General features: G+C 39.9%; 2 protein-coding genes across 2 annotated transcripts in view; one reads left to right on the top strand and one right to left on the bottom strand.

Annotated features, from left to right (window-relative positions):
* Positions 1-2,394, top strand: part of LOC112151579 (microtubule cross-linking factor 1) — a gene marked incomplete at its 5' end in the record, with an annotated part of 21,132 nt that extends 18,738 nt beyond the window's left edge. The window contains 1 exon segment of the mRNA XM_024280582.1: positions 1,283-2,394. Coding sequence (XP_024136350.1) covers positions 1,283-1,486 — 204 coding nt within the window.
* A 6,832-nt stretch (positions 2,395-9,226) lies between these two features.
* The window catches only part of acss2l (acyl-CoA synthetase short chain family member 2 like), an 18,581-nt gene continuing 12,797 nt past the window's right edge, over positions 9,227-15,010 (bottom strand). The window contains exons 8-18 of the mRNA XM_024280960.2: positions 14,375-14,512; positions 14,093-14,263; positions 13,872-14,005; positions 12,821-12,953; positions 12,663-12,719; positions 12,113-12,193; positions 11,814-11,922; positions 11,653-11,721; positions 11,391-11,567; positions 9,760-9,834; positions 9,227-9,681 (exon numbers count right to left, since the gene is read on the bottom strand). Coding sequence (XP_024136728.1) covers positions 9,554-9,681; positions 9,760-9,834; positions 11,391-11,567; positions 11,653-11,721; positions 11,814-11,922; positions 12,113-12,193; positions 12,663-12,719; positions 12,821-12,953; positions 13,872-14,005; positions 14,093-14,263; positions 14,375-14,512 — 1,272 coding nt within the window. The 3' untranslated portion in view covers positions 9,227-9,553. The remainder of the gene's footprint in view (positions 9,682-9,759; positions 9,835-11,390; positions 11,568-11,652; positions 11,722-11,813; positions 11,923-12,112; positions 12,194-12,662; positions 12,720-12,820; positions 12,954-13,871; positions 14,006-14,092; positions 14,264-14,374; positions 14,513-15,010) is intronic.

Raw genomic sequence — 15,010 nt, 5'->3', positions numbered from 1 at the left:
GGGGGAAAGTTCCCCTCTCGGCTCGTTTTTGTCATGATGATGAAGCGAAAGTGATTTTAATAAAAAGTTCAATTCCTCCACGTTTTTTCATTCCATCCTTCTTAGATTCTCTATTTTTTCTTCTTCTTCATCCCAGTGATGTTGAACTTATAATATTATATTCATGTTGGAATTATAAAATTTATAAGAATTTTCTGTTCAATATTTTTTGGATTGCTCGGAAAAATGTTCCTGCTGTTTGTTCATGTTGTAAATTAAAGACTCTGGACCTTTTTTTCCCATTTATTTATTAATTTTTTTGGTATTTGTTAAAGATTGAAAAAAATCTACCCAAGGTGGTGTCAAAGTAAAGGTTCTAGGTAATTTTTTTGATAAATTAGTTTTTTTTTACTTCTATTATTAGTACTATTGTTGTTACAGTTTAAATTGATTAATTAGATTAAATAATTACAGATGAAGATGAATTAATCACGTGATGGCACTACTAATCCACCTTACAAAGCGAGGGTTATCTTACCTGGAGTTAAACTAAAAATCTCTTCAGATCTCCATTGTGGCTCCTTGGCCAAACATAAAATAAGATTTGTTTATTTGTTTGTTTGTTGTTTGTAGTCTTCCTCGGGTCCATAAGCATAAAATGGACACATTTTACAAGTTTCACATAAACTTTAATAGGATTCCACAAAATTTCTAAACCCATTAATCATATTTACACTAAAAGCTAAAAATGTTAAATTAAGGTAAAAAAATGTTACAGTAAGTTCAAATTTCTTGAAGGCTAAAGTAAAACTATACGGCTCCTTCTGGGTTTTGATCACTAGACATCGAGCCAGAATAGCTCTGACTGCTGGTTTAGATCAACCAAATGTGAAAAAGCCACAAACTGTTCAATCTTAACCCTTTAACGCAGAGTTTATGTTCTTCAGTTTACTGTAATTTTTTAATTGTTAACATGATAATTCCAGTAGATTTTGAAGGAGAAAAGCGGCGTGAGCCGGTTGAAAAGTTACAGTATGTTAAAGTTTTAATGTTTAAGCATCACCGAGGACTCCTCAGGTGTTAAAGGGTTCACGGTTTCTGACTAAAATTAAACAAAATTTAAGCATAAAAGCAGCTTTGACCCCAAACGGCTGCGAAATAGAAAAGATGATCAGACTTCATCCTAGCGTCCCTCTCTGAAGGCCACTCTCTTGCTCCTCCTCCGTCATCTCTCTCCATCTTTCCTCTCCCTCCTGCGGCGACCTTCCCGCCTCCGTCTCTGACGGCTCCTTGTCTTCAGCAGGACCTCCCTCGCTCTCCGGTGGCCCCACCTCTGGACTCCTGCTTCATGAGACCGGCCCGGCCCGCCAACCGCCGACCCCCCTCTCGCTGGGCCATCCGCTCCCCCTCCTCCTCCCCGAAGTGGAGCGAGGGCATGAAGAGGAGGTTCACCTTCCCGCCATCGGGACGCCGGAAACCCATCCTGGAGGGCGAGGAGCCGGCCTGAGGACTCGTCCTCCACCTCGGTCTGAAAAGACCCGATACCTCAAAGAAGCCACCCGATACAGGGGGGTGAATAGAAGGGGGAGGGTTGGACCCTGAAGTAGCACCAGCGGACCGTTGAGGAACCAGAACCTACTGTAAAGAACACAAAATGTACATTTCCACAAGAGGTGCCTCTGCATTCGACTTTGTTTTCCCTCATTTGTTTGTACAAGTCTGGACTTTCTTCAGGTCAAAGCTGTAAGTCAGCAGCAGCAAATGTTCTTCTTCTTCTTCTTGTCTCATTTGTTGCACTTCTCCTCGGTTTGTCTTGCAGTGGTTCATTCCAGCTCTTTCTGAAGGAGCCCGTTCTTTGCTTAGGATTCAGGATTTATGGATTCTGTTTCAGGAACAGCCACAAACACAAGCAAATAATGAAATGAAAAAGCGGTTCTGCTTCGCCAGAGTCCCATGATGTCATTAATGAGGTCTATTTCTATGTTCTGATGAATGTTGGGCTCGTTGGGTGACGACGTACTAAAGAACCTCGAGCATATTTTCCAGCAGAGGTTGGATATCAGAAGCGTGTTTGCATGCCTTTTCTGCAGTAGCACTTTAGTGCATGTACATACGAGCTCTAGTCTTTTGTAGCCACTCGGCGTGGCTCTGAGGGGAACTCCTCCTAAGGGAACTCTTGTTTACTTGTTTTCTTTGTTGTTGTTGTTGTCAGATTATTTGCATCTACAGACATGAGAACAGTTTTGAGTAATTATTGTCTTTGTTACTGTTGATGGAAAACTTTTTTGGGGCAAGAAATCGTGGAATTCAAACTATGAATGTTTTAAAAAAAAAAAAAGTCTATGTCAAAAAAGTCTATCAATCTATAGTGTCCTGTAAATTGTAAATGGTAATAAAAACAAATGTGTGTTTCCATTATCGTGTCTGGTGGTGATGAAGACAGATCCAGAACCCTGAGAGTGGATCACAGACTGCAGGGTGACGGCTGGTCTAGGACCAATACAGGAAGATGGAAGTCGGCTTCTTCTTTATCACCAACTCATGTTCAAACGCTCCTTGACCAAAACAGAGGTTGGATAGGTCATTGTTGACACCATTGAAGGCACAGACTTTGTTCTGTAAATGATCTGTGTCCATGTTTGAATTATTTTATTAACCTTATTTAACCAGGAAGTCCCACTGAGATCTCTTTTAAATTAGAGTAATGAATGGGGAGGTTGTTCTTCAGTGACGACCACTCCTTTTTAATACAATTGTATTTCTATAGCCCAGAATCACAAAACAATTGTCTAATTGGGCTTCATATCGGTAATTGCACAAAAGTAAAAAGTGGGTCATAAAATATAAACAACAGCTGGTTGCTAAGCTAAACTAAACTGGTTATCCTTGTCCTTAGACCCTCCTTCTCTGTAAGGAAAAGCTCCTGAATAACCTGATTCAGGGAAAAAGAAGAACCCTCTCATGAAGGAGAGATCCTCTCCTCGGATGAACAGACAATGTACCAGGACTATTAAAGAGGAATTAGCTGATCTAACTGTACAACTACGTATTTAAATAGAGTTCATCCAGATAGAACAGGTAGGGGCGAGGTCCACGGCCAAGACGAGCCAGAGCCGAGGTCTACGGCCAAGACGAGCCAGAGCCGAGGTCCACGGCCAAGATGAGCCAGAGCCGAGGTCTACGACCAAGACGAGCCGGAGGCGAGGTCCACGGCCAAGACGAGCCGGAGGTAAGGTCCAAGACGAGCCGGAGGCGAGGTCCACGGCCACGACGAGCCTGAGGCGAGGTCCACGGCCAAGAACAACAGCACACGTAATCCACCAGGAATCCTGTTATCCCTCCTGCTCCCCCGGAGGGGAGAAGGAAAGAGGAAGAACACATGAAAAGTTCTGGACCAAACAGAAGCATAGATAGCTTAATAAAATAAATCATAAAGAACAGAGGAGAAGAAGTAAATGAGAATAGAGAACAGAACTCCAGAGCGCCATACTTTCCTCAGCTTCAAACATCTAGCCGCCTTCCAGCAACTAGTTGTTACTGAGTTTTAATTGAAACATGCTAGTAAGACCCAGGCAGTAAGGCACACATAACAGATGGTAATAATAACAATGATCACATTTCAATATTAATCTAAACCTACGAAGCCACATCAGCAGAAGAAATCGACAGCTAGGGCTCACTTTATTCAACCAACTTCCCTCTGCTGAGCTCAACTCACATCCTCATTACAGCAGCTCACAACCAGTTATCTGTGTGAAGTTTGAATGGTCCAGACTACCTTCACCTTTGACTCTGACATGCAGGTATGAAGTTTGTTTGATGACTCCGTTGAGAGATGAAGCAGCCTTCCTTCAAAGATGTTTGGTTAAAATTCTCCTCAACTTTCACCGCTGATCTTGTTTTGACTTTTTAAAAATGTTTGAACCCGTACCTCCAGCTGTGTTTCAGTACACCACACGCCGCTCTCTAATAACGCCATCAAGAACCATGAACACATTCTGGCTGGACATTCCCTCCAGAACACAGTCAGTGGTGCTGATGGCAGCATGTCGAAGGCCTGATAAATACTAAGACAAAACGTTTATCTGAGACCGAGAGGTTGATGTGGTTTACCTTCCTTTTTGATAGAATTGTCTAAATTTAAGTCAAAATGTGGATTTTGCACAGTTTTTGAGAGTGGTATAACTCTGTCCCCGATCCATACTCTCCTTCCATGGATCCCAATTCATAGTTTTATGGATTTTTATCTTTGATTGTTTTGATTTTAGTGATCAAATGTTGATATTAAAGATGTGCTAAACAAAAAAAATCAATATCTTTTCTGTTAAAGATGTTCTCTGAAAGGTTAGATCTTTCCATGTTGAACCTTTTACTTCAGTGGAATCAATCTGGATGAATGAGAACGATACAAACGGTTAATGTTTGTTTTTTGTTTACTGTGAGCACTTTAGAGCAGATTTTAGGAGGGATTTTCAAAGAACCACAAATCTTTCAGACAGTTGAAAAACAATTAGAGGGCTCCATTAAAAATGAATGGAGTATATTTTAAAGAAAGTGTTTCAAAAAATGTTTTCCTTAATTAAAGTTTTAGCAGTTTTAACTTCCAGCTTGAGTTTCTTTTTTATTTTCAGCTCTGACATCAGACTGGACCACAGAGACGACTGTGGCTCAAGTGCATGAAGCTGCAGAAATAAACTTTCTGTAAAAAACGTGCACAATAAAGTTCGTGTATTTTTGTTTCTCATCAACTGATTCGTTTGGTGTCCATGAAGAAGTTCAGGTTAAAAAAAGCGAGTACTGCTGCTGGTCTCATAAAGTAATCAGACGTTTCTCTGTTGAAATTAGAAGGAATAACTTTGGGACATCATTTCCGCCTGGAATGAAAAAGTGATGATGAGGCTGAAGCGGCGAGCTGAGGGACCCTGGTGCATCACCGTCATGACGATGAATGAATAATGCAGACTGGCTGCACTCTGGGAGCTGCTGATGGCACAGTGAGAGTCAGCGGAGGCTTTTACCTCCATCCGCCCAGAGAGGAACCCACCACTGCTGAATAATTGACATGGTCCCAGAAGTCCTGGCTCTCGCTCACAGCGCTGCTCTCTGAACGCTGGCCACTGCTTTCATGTTCGACGTCCACAGCAGCTTGAAGGGAGAGACCTCCGGTCCTCATGATGCTCTGAAGCTCTGGAGGAGGTGAGGAGAGCATCAAGATAATGACCTTCTGGAAAAAAATAACTTTTTTTAAAATAAACATACAAAAAAGACAAAAAAAGTGCAGCTTTATTTGTGTTGATCCACACAGTCGTGCATAACCATCTCAAATTCCCAGAATGCATTAGGTGACATGACTTGTGGTGTATATATCTGGTTGATGTGGCTTACATAAGACCAAGAACAGTCTTTGATTCAGTCAGACAGACGGTTTTGAATTTTTACCAATGTCTGTAGGAGTGATAAAAATAGTGTTTTGTGATGGAGGGCGTATACAAAGATATTTGGGTATTTCTTTATCTTTCTATACGCTGATGGAAAAATATTCTATTTGTGACATAGAAAATCCATTGGGTGGCTCCCTGCTCCGCTCCACTCCATATCCTCCATTTGCAGACAAATAGATCCATGAACGTCTTTGTTTTCCTCGTCTGAGCTGGAATCTGGATCAGAACTGTCTCAGAACATATTGCTCTCAGTTATGGGTGACAGGAAGGGGGGCAGGGGTTGCTCCCTGTTTTCTGCTCCTCCCTCTTTTGGGTCGTTCTGCTTTCATCCTGTGAGGGCAGAAGATGGAGGGGAAGGTCAAATGTGCTTCAGAAAACTCAAAATAGACAGGACCATTGAATCTATTGAAGGAAGCATTAAAACACCAGAGATAAAAGCATCTGTATGAGAACTCCATCAGTGTACGAGCTTCATTTACTCAGGTTGATTGAACTGCTTTAACAAAACGTTTTTTTTTTTGTTACATTTTGTTAGAACTTTAGCATCATTTTGTCTTTTTTTTGTGAATAACATTAGCTTGCATCTCTTGTTTGGTCAGGTAGACCAAACCTGTGCTAAGGTGTTAAGGATAATTTATATATCGTTCAGAATTTACTCATAACACAAATAATTGGGCCTTTGCTTTAAATAAAACTTTAAGTTCAGTTTTAATATCAGTCCTTTCTTTTGACAAACACTGTTTGCTCCTTTCTGCATAAATGTCTTCACTGTCTGATTCTGCAGCAGATGTAGATTTGACTAAAAAATTAACAGTAAAAAACAAAAACTGTATTTCTTTTGAAGTAAAATTTATGTTCAAACCAAATTTATGACATTTTTAGGCCAGTTTCTCCTGATCAGATGGTTTTTGCTGGTTACCACACTCGACCCTCCGGGGTCACTGAGTTCTCACCCACTTCTCATGGATACTTCTGGTGTTTTCCTGCTGTCAGACGGAGGTTTCCTGCACATTTCTAGACTTCTTTGCTGCTCCTTTTATTTAGAATTCTCTTCTGATTTCTGTAGCTGCTTTGCTTCGCTCTCTCTGGTTTCTTGCATTTACATTTTAGCTGTTTTGACTGTTTCTTGTTGACTTTTGTAGAGGATAAGCTGTTGAAAATGAATGGGATCCCCAGTAAAAGTCCAAAGATTCCTATTTTGTTGCACAAAAAAAGATATTTCCAAACATATAAGATATTATATTTATTTGTTTTAAAGTCTAATGATGCTTCAGACTACAGTGACTCATTACACTTCCTTGGAGGGTTTGGAAGGGTTAATTATTAAACTCTGTTTCGATTTGACATTCCAATGTCATCAAGGAATGCTTTGGATGATGGGATGGATTCTGTAAAATAATCGGGGTGGCCAAACTACGGCCCAGGGGCCATATGGGGCCCGTTAAACTATTTAATCTGGCCCACTAAACTGGAATAAATTATAATGATAATCATAACTTTTGTGTCTCATTATTTCAGATGTCTCCCCATATATGGTGCAATATAGGAACATTGGCCTCTGTCCAGGTTCAAAAAGTTAATCTGCATTCATGTGTTTTTTAAGATTTGTTGTTTTTCTGAAGTCCATAAGTCGGACAGGCATTTTTCCGATCATTCCAGCAGCACATAAACGCACCATTTCTTTAAGTTTGTGTTTTTTGTCTGAGGGACATCATCAGTGCAGTTGGCACTAAAATGAGAAAAAAACAGTTAGAAATCAAAACTCCAACATTTTCTATTTTAGAATAGCTTTAATTTTAATCCAAATCAGCATGTCTTTGTCCAAATTCCATGTTATTTCTTTCTCTTATGAGGAGGATTACCAAAACACGCCACGCACCTCCTCCTGGTCCGGCCCGTCTGTCACATTTTAGAACCTTTTATGGCCCACAAATCAAGAAGTTTGCCCATCTCTGATTTAGATCATCTGTTTGAGTCCCTTAAACCAAAAAAATACAAAAACTACAACATTTGTCTGTAAAAGGACAAACGAAGTGATTCAAATTTACTTTATTTTATGATGTGCTTTTGCAAATGCACCATTTGTTTGTTTGATTGATTATTATCATAAAAGTGTTGCAGTTTTTTGTAAACACTCAAATAATTCTGTCACAGCATCTAAATTCACATCTAATCCAAATGTCTATCAATACTATTTATAATTTTGCAAACCATCTTTTTAAAAAAGTGTTTCTAGTTATTATGTTTTTTATGGTGTGAATGCTTGAAAGCATTCAGCAATATTCAATTAAATTTTACTTCTATAGCCCAAAATCACAAAGAAAATTTGCCTCATTGGGCTTCATGCAGGTAATTTTATAGATGCAGAAGTTAGTCCTAAAATATGAAAAAATAGCTAAGGACTAAACAGACTAAATAAACTGGTTATCCCTGCCCTTAGACCCTCCCTCGCGGTAAGGAAAAACTCATAAGAAAAACAGGAATCAGGAAAAAAGAAGAAACCTTAGGGATTCCCACATGAGGGAGAGATCCCAGGACCATCCAGCTCACTTTGGTAATTTGGCATCTACTGAGGTTTTTTATACTAATTTTATCTAACATTTTAGCAACATTTTTGGCTAACTTGTTCTCTACTAAGATTGTTTGGCTACTTTTGAGTTAGCTAGGAAGAGGCTAACGTTTTTGGCTAATTTGTCATGTACTATTGATATTATATACTCTCATGTACTTATGCTTTTGGCTAATTTGTCATGTAATATTTTAGCTACAGGCTAACGTATTTGACTAATTTACTGAGGATTTTTAGGCTATTTTGGATTTGAGCTAGTATTTTAGCAATGAGCTAGCTTTTTGGCTAATTTGTCATCTACTGAGTTTTTTGGGGCTAATTTAGAGTTTACCTCATGTTTAAGCAACACATTACATGTTTTTTTGAAAAATTGGCTTTTATGGGGGATTTTAAGCAAACTTACTAACAATTTATCAGAAATGCAGGCCAACTTCAGCGCTCTTTCATAGTTCTTTAATTAAATTTCAAGTCTTTTAGCAAATTTTGCATTTTACAAATATTTTTTTCATTTGCAGCAAATCCCTTCAGCAATTAAAGTAAATTAATTCAACGTTTTCAGCAACCAGATTTAACAAAAAGAATTACACTAGCATTATCACAGGTAATGCAACTTTTTTAGTTTTAGTTGTTGTAATTTGTGCCGTTTCTAAAGTTTCTTTCATCTGTTTCCATTTTTCTGCTTCAATAGAAAAAAAGAGGAAATGCGTCGAGTTACAAAACATCTGCAGATTCCTGCTGGAATCATCTGGAACAGAAAAAGAGGGCAGACCAGGAGAAGTGGGGCGGGTGGGGCAGTGCTGGAGAAGGCGTTGTCATGGTTACTAGTGTTCGTGATGCTGTGGAGGGGGGTGATGATGTAACATCAGCTCTCTTGTCCTTGTCCTCCTCATCCAGGCGCTCTGATTGCTGCAGAGACACAAAGGAGTTATCCACTGTCTGTCAACACAACAGAAGAAATCTGAAGGTAAAAATACATAAAAACATACTTTTACCTTTTACTTTCTCCTCTTTTAGGTCAAACAATTTCTGTCCCTTTACAAGAAACCCTTCTTCACAGATCCCCTCTTTTCACCTAATCAGATGCATTGTTGCGTTGTGCAATACTGCACAACAAAAAGGTTAAAAATCTTTGGCAGGAAACAGCAGACTTTCCATCGGGCTCACTGCAGAGGAGCTGTCTGTCCACAAGAGGGCGACATTCTGCTGCTGTGCGTGGAGCCAGAAGAACAAAAGCAGCAACATTTCATCTTTTATTCTCAGGCTACAGAAATATATAACAATTCAAAAATATACATCATAGATCGAGCAGGAATGAGCTGTGCAAAGCTGGCTGTTATAATTGTATTTAATCAAAAACATAAACTACAAATGTGCAATTCAAACAGCTAATCTTTTACCAAAATATCTCTGTCATCTCATTTACACAGATTTGTTCTTCTGATCAGCTTCCTGTCTGCAGGTCATTCAGTCCAAACCAGAACGCACTAAAGCAGATCCAGCCCTTTGTGATTGTCTTCATCAGAGGTGCTGCAGCAGGACAGAACAGGGAGGTGGAGCTGTTGGCTCAGGCTGCAGCCTCGCTCCTCTGGCTGAACAACACCTCCACCACCTTAGGGTCTGCCAGGGTGGAGAGGTCCCCGAGGTCTGTCTCGTTGCGAGCGATCTGGCGGAGGACTCGCCTCATGATCTTCCCTGAGGAGGAAGAAGACGCAGGTGTTTCAGGGTAGGAAGAGGAGGAGGAGGAGGAGGAGGATGGGCTTCAGCGGTTACCTGAGCGGGTCTTGGGCAGAGCTGGGGCATTCTGGATGAAGTCGGGAGTGGCGATTGGTCCGATCCTGTCTCTCACTGTGGAGACCAGACAGGAGAGGAATTATTACTCAACTCATAAAGGATCAGAAAGGACCAAAACCTGCTGCTCCCATCTTAAGACATCTTCAGATATGACTCGTTCTGCTTCTTCACAACCTGAAAAGTCTTTCATTTTTCAAAGTAAAAAACAGAATGTTTTTTCTTGCTAAAACAGAAGCAGCTGTGCTTTCTGAACAGATTATTTCCATTTTCTTGACCGCTTCTTCCCTTTCGGGGTCACGGGGGTAACAGATTATTTAAGGAATTAAAATCGCTGCATCGACTCCCTGTGCGATTCAGGAGTGATTTTAAAGTTCTTTCGTTGGTTTATAAATGTTTTTATGGTCTTGGGCCGTCATATTTATCTGATTTTATTTTCCAGTATGAGCGCTTGTGGACCTTTAGATCCTCTGGATCAGATTATTTAGTAATTTTTAAAGTTTGTGTCAAAACTGTGACGCTTCATTCAGGTTTTGTGGAACAGCCTCATTTCAGACATTTGAATTCACATTTTCAGAATCACCTGCTCGATAAATAAACGTTAATTTACCAAACCGGAGAGACATTAAACATGTGTAAAAGTCGAGGCCCGGGGGCCGAATCCGGGCCCCCGGCTAATACAACCGGCCCTTCTGATCATTTTATTTTATTGTTATTAATGACCCGATGTTATCTTGCGCTCATTTCTAACTTGTATAATTTTGACAAAATATATATTTATGGGGAGTAAAATACTGAAAGTTATTAAAGGTTTAAGTTGATTTATTCTGGAATAATATTCCTGCCCTTTTCCTATTTATAATTATGTTAAAAAGTTACAGTTTTAAAGTTTTAAAAATGGGTATTCTGCTAGATTTTTGGACTATTTTGGCATTTACTAAGATTTTTTTAGGCTGTTTTAAAGTTTAGCTAATATTCCAGCTACATGCTAGCTGTGTTTTCTAAGTTAGGCTTTTCTTTTTAAGTTTTTCAAAAACTGTTTTGGAGTTAGGCTAATATTTACATGCTAATTTAGGCTTTTTTTTCAGTTTTTTAGGATATTTCAAAGTTTAGCTATTTTTTTCAGCTACATGCTAGCTGTTTTGGCTAACCTACTTTTTTGTTTTTTATGCTAATTTGGCATTTAGATAATATTTTACCTGCCGACCACCTTCAGCGTTTTCAGCAATTGACTTCAGTGATTTCAACGTTTTCAGCTATCAATTTCAGCTTCTTCAACTATCAACACTGGCATCTTCAGCAGCCAAATTCAGCTTACAGCATTCAGACTAGCATCATCTCTGGTAATGCTTTATACTGTCTCTAGTTCATTATTTATTTTTTCATTTTTGTACAACTTATATAAATGAACAAATTTAACCAGATTTTTTCTTGTCATCAAATTGCTTCAAAAGTTTAATCATTTGTCGTAAAAAAGATTATTTTTTTTAATCTTAAGTTCTGAAGTTCCGTATTTGTAAATATAGGGAAGTTTTTTATTTTTATTGTTTTTTTAAGAGACTTCTATAAGTTTACATTAACATTAGAAAAGTTTTTCTTGAGCAGAGCCTCACCCTGCTTCTTCAGCTCCTCCACCAGCTTTTGGTTGAACTCTTTGGTGTCTTTGAGGGTGACGAAGCAGTGAAGACACTCCCCCTTCACCTTGTGAGGCCGACTCACCACCGCGGCCTCTGACACCGCGGGATGCTGCGCCAGAGCTGCCTCCACCTCCGCAGTGCTCATCAGGTGCCCTGACACACGAAAACCAACCATTTTTAGATTAAAGATGACCTCAAAAGGTGGAGCGCTAAAGACCGCCCCCTGACAGCACGCTACCTGACACATTCAGCATGTCGTCTATCCTCCCAGTGATCCAGTAGTAGCCGTCTTTGTCGCGCCTGCAGCCTGAGGGCAGAGCCACAAGTTATATAACCCTGAAAGAGTCTGCTGGTCCTCAAAGTAGAACTTTAGTGGAACATCAAGAGTCTGATGCTCACCATCACCCGTCACATAAAAGCCCGGGAATTTCCTAAAGTAGGTGCTTTCAAAGCGCTCTTGGCTTTTGTACACAGTTCTCATGATGCCAGGCCACGGCCTCCTGAAAACCTGCAACACAAAGACCATTTATCATGTGGACTATGGGTGAACATGTTGAATTTACCATGTTGATTTCTGCCCTTTGATATCAAAACATTCACTTAAAGCTTTTGCTGTAGAACTAAATGAGGGAACAGACAGAATCAAGCTTGTCTGCTTTCATGTAAACGGCGGTAAGGCTGAGTGAGTTCAAGCTAACCAGATAACCCTCAGCTTCTCCCTCCAGCTCCTCTCCATGCTCATTCAGGATGGTCGGCTCCACGCCGAAGAAAGGAAACGTCTGAAAAACAAATGAACTTTTCAGAAAAGTCTTTGAATTTAGTTTGATATTTGAAAACAGTATGGCCAAGAAAAATATGTTTACATAATAAATATATATTGTATAAATATATATATATCTTGATTTGTGAAATGTGGTGGCAGTATCATGGTGTGGGAGTGTTTTCCCCATTTAATGTTTTGACTATAATAAATGAATACATTTATAGTTTAGCCTATAAACAATGACTACTTTGGTCAAATAGATCCCACAAACTTTAAACACAGTAAAACATCTTTATCCAATTAAATAAAAATGCAGCAGCTCAAATGACCAGATGGAGAAGCAGAGTGTTGCTTTTTCATGTTCAAAAAACTTAAAAACTTGGAACCAAAAACTGATAGAAACCTGGATTCAGGTAAATCTAAAAGAAGAAAAAACAAAGTTGATTTTAGTGTGACATTTTTGGCATGAAGAAGCTGTTACTCACAGCAGAGCCTGGTTTCAGAGGCGTAGCAGCAGGTAGAGGAGTCAGCACATGTCCTCCCTACAGAGATAAAAACATGGACTGCTGTGAAGGTTCAACAGAATCCTGACACTGTTGTCTGACTCAGAAATCAGCAGCATCTTATTGATCATTTTTCCTACCGTCTCTGTCTGCCAGAAAGTGTCGACCACAGGACATCTGCCCTGACCGACCACCTCGTGGTACCACTGCCACGCCTCAGGGTTGATGGGCTCGCCCACAGTGCCAAGGATCCTCAGGGTGGAAAGGTCAAACCTGGCAGATCAACACATTTCTCTTAATCTTCTTCCTCCATCGATCATCTGGACGAGGATCCATGATCAATCCAGCTATAGACATGAACTTTCAAATGCAGATAAAGTCAAATGAATATAAAGCAAACTTTAATACGTATGATTTAGTTCAGGGGTGTCAAACTCAATCGCACAATGGGCCAAATTCCAAAACACACCGAAGATCGTGAGCCGAACGGAATAAACATTTGTTGAATACTCTAAAACTAAGTTTTTAAAACTTTAAAAAAGGTCACTTTTAACATAATTATGAACTAGATAAAAAGCATTACCTGCAATAATTCTAGTGTGAATGCTGTAGGTTGAATTTGGTCACTGAAGATGCTGAAATTGATAGCTGAAAACGCTGAAGTTGAAAGCTGAAAACACTGAAATTATTTGCTGAAAACGCTGAAACTGATAGCCAGCTAAAATATTAGCTGGATGCCAAGTTAGCTTAAAAAATAAAAGACTTAGGTTAGCCAAAACAGCTACTTAGCTAAACTTTAAAATATCCTACAATATGGAAAAAACCCCAAATTAGCCAAAACAGCTACCGTGGAAATATTAGCCTCTCCAAAACAGTCTGAAAAACTTTTAAAAAGCCTAAATTAGCCAAAATAGCTAGCATGTAGCTGACATGTTAGCTAAAGTCCAAAATAGCCTTAAAAAAGAACCAAAATTAGCCGAAACAGCTAGCATGTATACATTAGCCTAACTCCAAAACAGCCAAAAAAAACTTTTTTTTAAAAAAGCCTAAATTAGCCAAAACAGCTAGCATGAAGCTGAAATATTTACTAAAGGCCTTTGAAAGTTCAAAGTTTGTCAAATACAAGAGAAGCTGCTCTTTGAAAGTCTTTCTTCTTGAATCCCATTTTCTGGGATGGTATTTTTGACTTACTTCTGCAGCGGTTCCTGGCCGTACTTCATCAGCATGCGGATGGCGGTGGGGGCAGTGTAAAACTTGGTCACTCTGTACTTCTCAATGATCTCCCAGAAGCGGCCGATGTGAGGGTAGACGGGAACGCCTTCAAACTGGACCACAGACGCACATTGGTGAGTGCAGCAGGAACTTCTATTCAGTATTCTCTCATGAATATCTTAGCAAGACTTTTGACTCACGAGGACGCTTGTGGCGCCGTTTGCAAGAGGGCCGTAAGTGATGTAGGAGTGGCCCGTGATCCAGCCGACGTCGGCTGTGCACCAGTACACGTCGTCATGGTGATGATCAAAAACATATTTGAAGGTCAGAGAAGTGTAGAGCAGATATCCAGCAGTGGTGTGAAGAACACCCTGCCAAGAAGACAAAGGTTGGTCGTCAATATAGATGGAGGAACAAAAATACGGGCTGAAGGAGCGAAGTGTGTCGTAACATCAACAAAAACATGGGAACACGAGTCTCACTTTGGGTTTTCCAGTGGAGCCACTTGTGTAGAGGATAAACAGAGGATCCTCAGCATCCAGCCACTCAGGTTCACACTCTTCAGGAGAGTCTGCCATGGCCTCGTCCCACCACATGTCTCGCTTCATGTCCCAGGGAGTCTGAAAGCATCAGGGAGCAGATCCCACACGTTCAGAGCTGCTGTTGTTGTTGTGAGTCAAAACACACCCAGATCCACCATCAGCTCAAACCTTAAACTCCTCTAAATTCTATTAAAACATTCAAATGAAGCTGTTTCTTCCATGATCGTAACCACATCATGAATCTTCACAGTAAAGAGTGAGTGGATGCAGAGAGTCTTCAGATGAAGACACTGTCTCTTTGTAACAACACAAAGATATTTTCAGATGTTCTGAAAATCTGAAAAACATTGGAGCTACTCTGTAGCTCCGTGTTAGCGTACTTGTTTTTGTGTTTTGTTATTCTCTTACTGTTAACCTGTTTTTGACTGACATAGACTTTTTTTGCATGTTATGAGTACATTGGCATGCCTGTTACTTCTTATTGGACAATTTTTTTCGCCACTTCTGGGCCTGAAGCGGTCAGCAGTTGTCTTTTGGCAACAACAAAATGCCGCCAGAGAAATGACTGGATATCGC

This window comes from Oryzias melastigma, linkage group LG17 (genome assembly GCF_002922805.2).
Source record: "Oryzias melastigma strain HK-1 linkage group LG17, ASM292280v2, whole genome shotgun sequence".
Taxonomy (NCBI): Eukaryota; Metazoa; Chordata; class Actinopteri; order Beloniformes; family Adrianichthyidae; genus Oryzias; species Oryzias melastigma.
This window is presented reverse-complemented; position numbering and strand designations above follow the sequence as displayed.